The following is a 12861-nucleotide window of genomic DNA, read 5'->3' on the forward strand; positions in this document are numbered from 1 at the left end:
TGTGTTGCTTGACTTGCATGCTGACTAGGCAAACATATGGCTTAGCAGACAGAGACAGTAAGAGGTTTATTGACCTGCAACTTGCAACATAGTAATTTGCCATTATTTAGGCTATTTGCAGTCTTATTGTTTATTTCTTAATGTAAGAATCTGATAAAGTTGTGGAATCTTAGTTACTACTTTATTACAACCAAAAGGAAGCTTTCTTAGTTGACAGTTTGACTGTCCACCCTTGGGATTAATTATATCTGTAGGCTATATCTAATGTTGTATTGACACCCTGTCACCAACGTTTTAAAATGACTTAAAGTGCAACTTATGGAGGTAGTAATAAAAGTTATAGTGTAGTTAATTATTGTGACATTATTCTGGAAACCATAAGCACCAAATGTAATTCAGTATGACTTTCTGAAGTAGAGGAGACCTTTGAAGGGTCTAATCTATACACCACAATTTGAAAGATCACAAACACCATCACAAGATCTCTTAAACCATAAAGCTATTAGCCTATAAATCTGCACCTGCTTTATCGAATACCTCTAACTGCAAATGCAACATTAGTGTCATATTTAACTATCATTAAAAGGATCCTCCCCTCTCCTGCCACGGTCCATAGCCTACCTTGCAGGACAGTTCACCCTTCAGTCCACCAGAGTGTGCATTTGGACCCCGCTACATCCATATGCATGTATCATGTCAAAAGAGGAATGTTCATACAATGAGGGTCTGTGTATTGTAGTTCCGCTATTGCCTCGGTGCACCACACGGACAAACGATTGTCAATGGACTATGTGAGACGGATTTCAATCGGTTTATGCAACGGCTTCCTGCGCTTCGGCTGCGTGGTTTTTGACTTGTAGTTTGCCACCAGATCCCTTTTATCCGGATGGAAAGAGAAAGACAGAGAGAACGGACTAATTTCCAAACAAAAATGCCGTGAGTCTTGAAGTTTAGTGGATTTTGTGTGTCTAGCGGTTCTGCTCTTTTAGCGACCAATCGCTCACTTTGAATATATAGTTGGAAGTCGTACTCTTTTCTGACTATTTAATAAGTATGGCACATTTGAGATAAAGTAAGCCGACCGTGTGCCAGGGATCTAGGCTACCCATCGATGAAACTGAAGTTGTGCGTGCTATGGTTTTGAATCATCCAAGGGATTCATATTGAATATAATTTATCTGTGAGCAGAGGTCGAGTCGTTAAGCAAGAGCGGATTCATTCCAGCTGTGAGTCTTGTGTGAGTCTTTCATGTTTGTAAATCATTTCAGTTTTAATTATAAGCTGACATAGTAACACCCCTGAGGAAGAAATCACGAACACAATTCTGTAACATTGGGACTTTTGAATGCCTCTGGAACATAGTCTGAGTTTATGCTGACCTAATCTTACTTTATAGGCAAGAGTTTTTTTATCCTCCAACCTTATCACTATAACATTTCCAACTAGTTTGAAGAGATCATTGTGCACCATATCTTTAAACAGATATTATCGGCTACATCTCTCTCTTAAGTGACTTTGTGCGTGCAGTGTAGTATTTTTCTTTCCACATGGGATCATAGCTGAGTGCATACGTCTTGTGTTCTTCCATGCCCGTACTGTGGTCCATTATAAGCTCAGTGGACCTCAGTCTCGATAAACTTGTCGGGGACCTGCGGGCATGGGAGAAGCGACCCCTGCTCAGTCTGCTGCAGGGCCATTCGTACCCATGTTGGGTGTCGGTTTAGGAAATATGCCCGGTGGAGTCGGCAATGGCCCGGTAGTCGCCACCTCCAGAGGCTCCGCGGTGCCACAGCTACACAACGCCATTGTGGAGCGTTTGCGCGCCCGCATAGAGCTGTGCAGGAGGCACCACTCCACCTGCGAGAACCGCTACCAGAGGGGTCAGGCCGAGACCTCGGACCGGGAGCATGAGAGCACGCTTCACCTGCTCAACATAGTCCAACAAGGGCCTGGGAACCGAAAGGCAAAGGGCAGCCGGGGATCGAACCAGCAACCCCCAGAGTACAGCAGGGCCAACGGAGAGCAAAAGGGCTCAGAGGGCGAACAGAAGATTTCCACACGCATAGCGGTGAGTGTTATCTTAAAGATGATAATGATGACTATGGTAAAGCTTGATGATGACACGATGGTGGTTGTAATTACCATGGTGGTGGTGACGGTGGTGATGATGGTATGGCTGCTGTTACTTGTGATGATAAGCAAACGGTTAAAGTTGTACACAAACTTAAGACAACAGAAGGTGACCTGGTATTTGAGCAATGTGTCAGTCTGCTGCAGGTGAGAGCTGCAGTTACTTCAGTGATAATGTTTTTACAGAACTACTCAAAAATGACTTTGCTGTGGCTTGATTAACAAACAGTTGAGCCTATGTCCAACCTTACAAGACAACCCAATTCAGACCAAACAGTCAGGAAATGTTTTAAAACGGCAGTTAAAAAAAATTCCTGATTCCTGATTTTGCTGATTAAAGGGGCCCCTGTAGTAGATGGGATGATACAGGATCAAAAAGCTTGTTTGCAAAGCAATCCATTCAGAGGAAATGGTTTTTGGGGTCATCGGTTCATGGTGATGTTTTGCATTTACAACTAACCATGTCAGCATCTCTACTGTGCAGCTGATCCAAACAGAGGGATGCAGATGCATTCTGTGGCTGGTTTAACCCATTTAATATGCACCGTTATCTAATTTTGCAGATAATTCAGTTTCCTTGTGTGTGTATGTGTCGAATTAGATGCTACCTGTCACTGAACAGGGTTTCTCTAAGGAAGTTTAAGGTCTTTTCTCTAGTAAAGAGCTGTATGACCTTAATTTTGTTTCGAGCCTCATTTTGTAAATTTGAAGAATCTACACAGTAATTCTATTGAGAAAGGACAGTATAGTTGGGATGTTCCCCCAATAACAGAGCCTTGCAAAGAACATAGCACAGGGAAACTTAACTGTGAAACACAGCAGGGCTTTCTGTGTGCCTGCTATTGCTGATAGGACTGACTTCCTGTATGGCATCTGTTAAGGACACAGCGAGTGAGATGTGAGATTTATTTTGTTGTTTTCTTTCATTGGGCATGAGGGAGTTCAGAATCAAGACTATGAATTATTTCCCAAGCAGCATTTCAATATAGTGTCAACAGGGTGAAAGCTTGCAGATGTTCCTGCTCTAGATTTGCTTGAGATGTTGGATGGAAAAATAAACAATGTAATATTTTTTTCCAGTAAAGCCATAAAAGGGCAGTGATGATTGTCCTGTCAGTTCATTTATTGTCATCACTGGAATTGGGCATGGGATAGCCTGTACTACATGTCATGCAATTGTATTAGCTTATGCCTTTATCAAGACTTTCACATAGGAGAAAAGTAGATTTTCCATGATTTATAGTGCTAATATAAAGTGCAGCACAGCCGTGGAACATGACGGGAGGCAAGACTCAACAACATCATGGATTATACTGACTGTCTAAAACAGGTCAGGGAACATCATTATCATGTACTGTTTCATTTTTACTGATGTTGACTCTGGAGTAGCGTGTTCTACATAAAACTGATGAGTGCAGCAAGATGGTGAGGAGGAAATGAAGTCCTGGCGCACATGTTTTTATCAACCCTGAGGTTAATATGTTTTTCACAACTCATGATGATTGGATGGAACAGAACAGCAGCCACTGCAGAAATCCCCCTTAATGCATTTATACTGTATCCCTCCACCATTAATGCTGCAGAGAGTTCTTTCTTGAATGTATTCAAATTGAGTAAAGTGTATAATAATACTGGGAATCAACTTAAGAAACCTTAAAAAACAAAACTTAAAAGATGTATTTCATGAATAATCTCTGGCTATAAAAAGTGTACAGCTTGTGTTTCAAATATTTCCTGGGGTGCAGTAATAGTTCACCATACTACATTCTTCTGAATTAAAAAAGTAAGGCCTCCACAATGGCCACATCTGTGCATGTTATTGACTGTTCACATTGGAATTTGCGATGGAAATGTACACCAAGTGAGGGGCAAACAACACAATGGATTATGACTGGCTGGGAGTGCAGAGTGAGCAGCACTTAACAACGGTGCTCATTGAGACCAGATTAACAAAGGATATTCTTTTAGATGAAATTGGAGAAATGGGGAAGAAGAGATGAGAGCTTACTTATCCAACGACTCAGAAAATGATTTTCCATAATGCTTGCATGAACTCATAGCAAGCTTTTGGGATAGTCATATTTTAGATGTTTTTTTCCAACCAGTTTTTCAATCTTTTCCCTCTTACCTGTATCAGTAAATGCATTCAGCGCAGAAATAGGTCAGAGTAGAGCTTACAAAACATTAGTCCTGTATTACAATGTACAGACATTCAGTTTCATCAGATCGGGATCCAGCAACCATCTCACATTGTCTATCAACAATACAGATAGTGAGTACACAAACTAAAGGCTTAACAAACAGTGATACGGCCTTGCTGTACGTAGCATGCCATGCATTGTCATGCCCTATTATCATGCGTTTAACAAATGGCTCACTAAGCACCTTCTTGAAAGATGTGCTGGCCATGAAACTGTTTGAAGCACAAGGCCCCCATATAAATGTTTAGAGCCACTGAATACATTTCCTGCACGTGTTTACTTTAAGTCAAACAGGCCTTGAAAAAGCAGTAGGAGAGGGATGCCTGGTGATTAACAGTCCTATGTGCACTGGGAGGATTTTGTTATTTCCCAGTCTTGTTGTAGTGACAGATCTGAGAACTACAGGTCTAGAGCAGCAGGCGCCCAGAGAAAGTGCTCTGTATGCTGATGTATTTGCTTGTTTTGTTTGCAAGTGGTTGTGACTCTTTGTGTCCACCACACAGCTTCAGCTCTCTTTAAAAGCTGGTGCGTGAGGCATTCTGGTCATCTAGTGGTCTAAAAGACAAACCACAAAACCGCAACATCCCCAGTTTGAATCCGGCTAAAGAACTTTGTATTTATGTCATCCTACTCTCTCTCCCCTTATGCTTCCTGTCACAATCTACTGTGAGCTGCCCAATAAAGGCACAATGCCAAAATACTCTTTAATCTTTGTGTTAATCTGACACAATTTCAGCACCTTGGACAAAACATAAAAATGTACAAATGCTGTTGGTTGCACTTTTGATTTTGATGACAGATGTTCCCAACTTGGGGGTCAGGACCCACACAAAACGATTGCTAGATAAATCTGAGGTGCTGCAAGATTAGGAATTGGACAAGATTAGGAAAGGAGAAAATCTGCTTCACAAAATTATGTTTACTTTTTCAGACTTCGCTCAAATTTAGCCTGTTTTTCATTTGGTAGTTCTTTGATACTTTCATCTTCCAGGCTTGATTACAATAAAACAAGGAAAGAAAATAACTCTTACCATTAATTTGCTGAACAGGTAGACTATAAAATGGTATTAAGGAGTCACAGGTTGACACTGTATTATTTTTAAGGATCACAAACCAAAAAGGTTGCAAACCAGTACCTTATGGTGTCGGTCCCTTTACAACACTTCCAGTGTACTATCCAGCACACTATAAACCAGAATAGTCAATTCTATAGCTAAATACTTCCTTGTCCTGTAGGAGTCAAATACATTTTGATAAAATTTAAGTTCATGTTTTACAAAATAAAACTGGAACTGAAATCATATTGAGCTTTAAAGGTTCAAGAGTATTTGTCCCCTCATATAATCTTTGTGTGACACATTGTTGTATTTACATTTCTAGTACATTTTGTTCAACATGACATGAATGTTGACAATGAAACAGAACACAAATATTAATTCATTGTCACTGAGGTTCCCACTGACCAGTGGATTGACAGCATACTTAAATGGAGAAAAAGACTTTCATTGTACTCTTGTGGTCATGTATGATGGATGAAGAGTGTGTGAGTGTGGGGTGGGGTGTTCACTGTAAGTGCTTCCTGGCATACCCTGTTTCGCTGTTGAAATGCCTGAATCAGAGCTGCTGGTGGTCTGATCTCAGCCTGGCTCGGCTGTGATGTGAAACAATTAGCCCAGGTCCATGGGGGCCACCCACAGTGAAGCCCACAGCTTTACCCAACCCTGTTGATGCAGCAAGGATCCATGTTCATCCCACAGATCACTTCCATGTTGTCATGGGAAGGCTAAAGTTTTTCTTTTAGGAGTAGCTGGTTGTCAGTTGGTCTGAATGCTGAATTACTTTAAGTCCCCCTTTAGTGAGAAACGAAATCGCTGCGGGTGCTGTTTATTGACAGCACGACTACACTGTAAGCCTGATGTGATTAAGCTTGTCTCATTGTGTAGACTGTAGCTGTGAGATGAGTCGAGCATCTCATAGTGCTCTGATTAAAAGACATTAAGATAGGCCTCCATATACTGTAGTAAAGCCATCTGTTAATCTCCTCCTTCTATTTGAGATTAGTGCTCATTCCAAATATGTTTTAAACACAATCCACAATCCAATTCTACTTATGCATAGTGCAGTTTTTTTGTGTGGAATATGTATTTAAAATGTCCTCTAGTATTTGAATGTGAGTTTTTGTAAAAAAAAAAAAAAAACAACCTAAATTTAGAATGTAATAAATTTCACAGTATTCTGTTTTCATTGTGATCAGATCAGCTATATGTTTATTACGATAGTTTGAAAAAAAGTTTAGTCAAATGGGTGTTTATTATTGACAGATCATAATACTGGACCCTAACTGTATGAGAGTAATACTTATTTGTACAAATGCTGCAGATTTATCCGATTGAAAGATTTGGGTAGTTATAGATTTTGGTTTGATATAAATGCGTTATCTCCTATACACGATCCACCATATATTTCATGTAATAAAATTATACGCAGTGGCATAATAGTAAAGTACGCTCTGGAATGTGATTGAAATGATAGTCTTCTGGTAAAATTTGCTCAAGAGATTCCAGATTCACTTCGGGCAGTAACATGCATCCATGGTGGATATTATGACTTCGCCATCCATAAATTCTTGTGTCTTCTGATTGACACCACATAAACAGAAGGAATCATCATTACTTTTAATTCCGGTACACAGTACAGTGGCTTTTTACTGATGCACATCAGCCAAAAGTTAGGACCATGTAACATTAAGTTCTGGACATTCCACAGTCATATCCGACGGCAGTTCATAAATTTTTAGCACCAACTCGATCTACGTAAGCACTGCTTGTCTTTAAGGACGGGGGAAGTGGTAGGTTAATATCACACACAAGGCTAGTAATGTGGCTTGTCAGTTTCCAGGAAATTACTGCCTCTGGAGGACATTTGTTTGGACAGCATGTTGATTCTGACTTAGTTAATAGCTACTGTATCATCTTCTGGCTAAATCGTGCATGAAATGAATGTCTCTATTCCTCAGTAAACATAGTTTTATGATAACATCAGTGTACATGCATTCTAAACAACTTAGCTACACATAAATTTTGTGATCATGATTGCTATGTCCTCGAGGGAGAGCGGGGTACAAGCTCAAACAAGCATCTCTTTTGGTCCCCAACCCAGACACCAGATTTTTAAGTGGCACAGAGTTCACTGATAACTGACGTTTTTCAGAGGAGCTTTATTTTTCAATCCCTTTGAGTTAATGACTGCATTGACTAAAGACTTTATAGGGACTTTATTTTCAATCTTATAAACTGCAGCTTTTAATATTATCCAATGTCATGATGGCATAAGTCAGGATCCTCAACAAAACATTAATTCTAGTATGATGATGTCTGGTTATGTCAAATGAAATTTTAAGTGGTTGTCTGAGATAGATTCAGTTTTTTATTTTTATTTTGAGGACATCTTAACTGCTAAGCAGTTGTTGTAGTGTGTTTTCTCACTGCCTCTAGGAGATTTAAATATGCACTGTGATTTGAACTCTTTGTCTTGTCTGTCCAGCCTGTTGCTGACTACCCAGTTCCAAACAACGTTGTCAATGCCAGAAAACATGCATCCCTTCCTGTGAACCAGTGAATTTTTCCCAGAAAAGAGCTGACACTGGGAGCATGTACAGTAAAGGCTTTCATGAGTTCAGTGTAAGTTATATCGGTCAATGATGGAGAAGAGTAAATATGTCAGATAACTTAAAGGCCTTGTTAAGTACAAATAAAAATGCGTACATGTGACACAGGTGTATTAGTCAGCAGTTTTAGTAAATGTAGGGTCTTTATCCCACTCCCTTGTGTGTACTGCATTATTTTCTCCCAGTAACATTTATTTGCATTTTCTGTTTGACCACAGTTTTAGAAATTGTTCAGTAAGCACTGAGAGTTCAAAAAAGTTTGATCATGTATGTCGGTTCCACGGTAAATAATTTTTTTTAGCTTTTTTGCATGACGTGGCATTTATATAGGTTTGTGGTGGCTTATTCATATTAATTTTCACGTCATCATGTGTATACCGTACTGTAGGCTTCGATAGCTAAGTGATTGAATGCATGAAACAGAATGTAAACATTTGTATTGTACAAACGTAGTAAAAATAGAACTTAAAAATTAAAAAGATATGCCAGCGTTGCTTTTCTAAACAAAATGCCAGTTTATAGTGTTTATACAACTAAACTAAATAAATAGTTGAATAAACACTATAAACTGACATAAAATACTATTTCACAGAGATATTGAAACAATGTGGCAGTATATGAAAAATTAATATGATACTATAAAATTAAAACAGATATACTGGTTCATTCGGTATATTGCCCAGCACTATTATACATCTCCTTCATGGAGATGTATTGTTGGAATGGAACAGTATTAAATCTACACTATAATTAGACACCTGCATTTTTTGCTTGGTGACCATTTTGATAAATGAAATCCACGTAAATTAATATTAATGTAAAAATATTGTCATATTGTTAATGGATTATTGCATTTAATCTTATCTCGGTGGGGGGAAAAAACCAAATCCAGTATAATTTTAAAAAGACAAGGCTCAGCAAATGTGGCGTCATGCAGAAGCAGCAGCAATGTGTTCGAAATAGTACTCTGTGAATCTGGGACATCTCTGTACCTGGCAGGATTTGCATTGCCTTCTCCTTCTGAAATGAGCACTCTTTCTTTTTCTGGATTAATTTAGATTTTGTTAACAAGTTCCATGCTACCAAAAAACACACATAGAAAAAAACAACACAAAATAAGAAGACAAAGGAGAACATACGAATCAGGGAAGACGGAAATTTCCAGACACCCAGCAGGGCAGTGAGGATGTGTGTCAAATCAAAGGCATTCATGGATCATCTGTTATACAGTATCTCTGGTAGTGGTGTCTTAAGAACCCCCTCAGCCTCCTCCCCTCTTCCCACCCTCCCACCCATCTCACACACACACACACACACACAACCCACCCTGCTGCACACGCCTCATGTTTTATTCAGCAGCCTATGGGAAGGCTGTGTCTGTCTTTGAAGAGTGCTGCCGAAATCATGTAGTAGACCCATCTCGTCCTCAGTCTTCAAGGGATGATACAATATAAGTGTGTACATGCTCAGAGGAACATAGGCCTCCAACAGTCCAGGTGGGCTAGGTCTGCTGTAGCGGCTTGGCCTTTAGGGTAAATTTAGCCTTTAGTTGTACTAGAACAACTGCCCATTCAGGGTTAAAAGCCTTTCCTCCATAGACATCTGGTTGCTGTCCCTGGCTGTGGTCTGCGGCCTCTAGCAGAGCTTGCAAGGTAACAGCTTTACCTTCAAACACCATGTTAACATTGTAGAAAATACATCATCAGCATCAACCTTGCAATATCCCCTCCCTGGTGGTGCCGTTTGTTTTGGGGGGTCAAATCTATACGCAGTGTAGTAATGAATAACAGGTTGTGTATATGTGTTTGGCATTGTTTATTCTCACATGGGAAAAAAAAAAAGTACAATGTGATGTGTCTAGTGTAGAACAATTAATTGATGAATCATTTGAAGAGTTTCAGGAGCAGGACCACTTTGACCACTTGTGACAGTCCTATAAATTAATACAAATCATGGGCTGTTGGTCCTCCAAAGTGTATTACAGCTATATTCATTCAGATCTCAAAGATCTCAGTGAACGATTAATTTATTAACTGAAAACAGCCTTACATGAGTCAATATATGATATTTGTTTAAAACTTTTACCTGAAATATGAAAATGATCCAAAAATGTTGCACAATTGTTTAAATTTCCTTGTCGATTCTCCAACTGCATATTAGACTCTGCTGCTCTTGTGAATATGCGTGCATACTTGTTTCATGTTTTGAATATGAATTACCCCACTATTCAGTGTTTCATCCAAGTGAACATTTCACTGGGTTGAAATACCTACATTCCCAAGAGGTTTGGATTAGAGAGTCCCCACTGTATCCCTTTGTTGTTGATTTGTGCTTTCAGCATGCTTCCCGTTGTTGCCAGCACTTTGTTTGAATTTCGAGCATTATGTGCACCTCAAGACACAAAAAACCTCATCTGTGCCACTGAAGTCAATGGGGAATTTTAGGATGACTAATATATTAGTGCTCCATCATAGCTGTTAAATCCATTTGACTGAGGAAACATGTTTTTTCATGGCTTTTCATCATCTGGAATTTAGACATAAAAATATATGTGAAGCTTGGGGCAATCACTTAGGAAGAAAGCACCATGTTTATATACATCTATATATTCAGAGGGGCCTTATAGAGGTATCCGTTCATGCCTGATGCGATTTCTTCTGCTGAGAGAGCTCTTTGAGGTTTGTCAGGTTTTTCCTGCTTGACTTAATTGAAGAGAGGGCAGGATTGTGTGTGAGGAAAAAGAGGGAAGGGAGGTTGGGTGTGGGGGAGTGGAGGGTAGTGCCTTGGAGTGTCTTTCCACAAGTGCTTTGCTACCCAGTGCTGAAACTGGAACCCTGTGGGAACAAGCATGTTCAGGTGCAGTTTATGTGCAGTGCATGGAAGGTGAATTGAGGGGACAAATTGCACGCAAAATGAAACACAAGTGGTACTTTGCTGCCTTGTTTACGACAAGGCCTAGAAAACAGACACTAGTTTAACCCAGTATTAATGGTTTCTGTTTGTTTTTAGTATTCATATTGGGAACAAACTTATCATCTGTGAACATTTTGTTTTAGAGCTGACAGTTGTGTGATCCCTGGATAAACAGGAGCTTATCTATAACTGTTCTCACACTTATCTGACAATCCGCTACCTGATATGTCAGAGTTTCCTGGACTTGTTTTAGCTGCTGCTGTAAACAGATCTGATTATCACAGTTGCCACTAAGAGAACTGGGTGTGGTGTAAATTTATGTGTTACTATGTTAACATAATGATTCTGTCTTCACCTTGCTGAAATTCTTTAGCCCAGCCTTACATGCCTTTATAGGTTCACAACAAGATTTATTTATTAGACAAAACCATTCAAAGCTCAAATGTAATCAGCCAGCTCACTCTTCTGCTGAGGAACAATTGGGTTCAGAGCAAAGCAGCTTTATTTGCAGGACTTCAAACAGCCTATTCTCCCCAGGGTCATTACCCCGCTCAGGAAATGAGAAAGTGGGCTCCTGATGTCACTGGCAAACCCCTTGCACAGAATGCTGGGTTAAACTGGGAGGGGGAGGGGAGGGCCATGCTAGATCAGAGTTCAGACATGTTTACATTACAGCTCAGGATATTTCTCAGAGCCCGGCCAAGCTGCTGAAGTTCCCAGGCTCCAGAGTTGCGGAGTGCTGAAAAGAGGCACAAGCATTCACTTTTTCTTCTCTTCTCTCCCTCCCGCTCCTGTGCTCTGGGGTCTCAGTTCAACTCCATTTGCATCGTGGTAATGTTCTGTTCTTTGCTACAGTTGTCCTTCGGGGAATATTATAGATGTGAAGTATATGAAATGTGAAAGTCACAAACATAGTTGACATAGACAGTGTTTGTATGCCTGAAAGGATATTGCTGACATTGCTTTAGAAATGAATGTCATGAACTAATAGCTAATTCAGCACAAGTATACATTATTACAGTTTTTTGTCTCTAGTCCTTGACGTCTCCTTTTCTTCACCTCGTTTTCTTCTAAAGAAAAAGTGTTTGATATGCATACTCCTTTCTCTGTCTCAGCAGTGACAATAACGATATGTGGCAAAACACACCAGGTGAATGCTGTCCAATCTTCTAACATGAGCATTTGAATTATAGTTAAACTAACATACTGTGTCTATATTAGTGTTTTATTAAATATGAGATCCTTTCAGTGTTGTCAGCTTGATAGTGATTCAGGAGTTGTTCTTTTTCGTTTGAGATAGAGGACTAGTTAAATCATTGCAGTGTAGTGTGGCAGGATTTTATCTAGTAGCGTCATAGATGGCATTTTTGCAACACCCTGCCTTATGGAGCTGCCAGACGTTTTAAACCATATAATTAGTTTGGGTTTCAGTGGAGACTTTAAAGGATTTTCCCATTACATCTTTGATCTTATTTTCATAGTTTTGGCCATTGCTTTTATCTTATATTGTCCTCACCAATTAATTGCTGATATCTGGCATATCTGGTGAGACAACATTACGTGTCCAGACCATCAGACAGGTTTAAAACAAAAGCTCAGGTTAGCCTTATTTGAAGGAGAAGAACAAAAACATGAACATAAATATATATAACCTAAACTGTCAGTTAATATCACTATTTAACTTTGACCTACTCAATTTGCCTTAGTTGTGCACCCACAGTTTTCCTATGCAACAGGGATTTAATAACAACGATAAGCGTTCACTTTCGGCTTTCCAAATACTGTCATGGTAGATAATCTGGCAAACCTGTTATGGCTTGTTAGCTGTCAGATCATTTAACCCCTCGTTTTCCCCATCACACTCTGTTGTAGCAATGCTGTGGTAAACCCAGATCAGTACAGTAATACTATAACCAAAAATCTAAATTACTCGTGGTTAATTACCTGGTC

At 39.6% G+C, this 12861-nt stretch overlaps 1 protein-coding gene across 1 annotated transcript in view; it reads left to right on the top strand.

Annotated features, from left to right (window-relative positions):
- The first annotated feature begins 707 nt into the window (after positions 1–707).
- Positions 708–12861, top strand: part of zmp:0000001236 (mastermind-like protein 2) — a 36009-nt gene continuing 23855 nt past the window's right edge. Inside the window, exon 1 of the mRNA XM_051398149.1 lies at positions 708–2068. Within this exon, the coding sequence (XP_051254109.1) occupies positions 1658–2068 (411 nt within the window). The 5' untranslated portion in view covers positions 708–1657. The remainder of the gene's footprint in view (positions 2069–12861) is intronic.

This window comes from Dicentrarchus labrax, unplaced genomic scaffold, assembly GCF_905237075.1.
Source record: "Dicentrarchus labrax unplaced genomic scaffold, dlabrax2021, whole genome shotgun sequence".
Taxonomy (NCBI): domain Eukaryota; kingdom Metazoa; phylum Chordata; class Actinopteri; family Moronidae; genus Dicentrarchus; species Dicentrarchus labrax.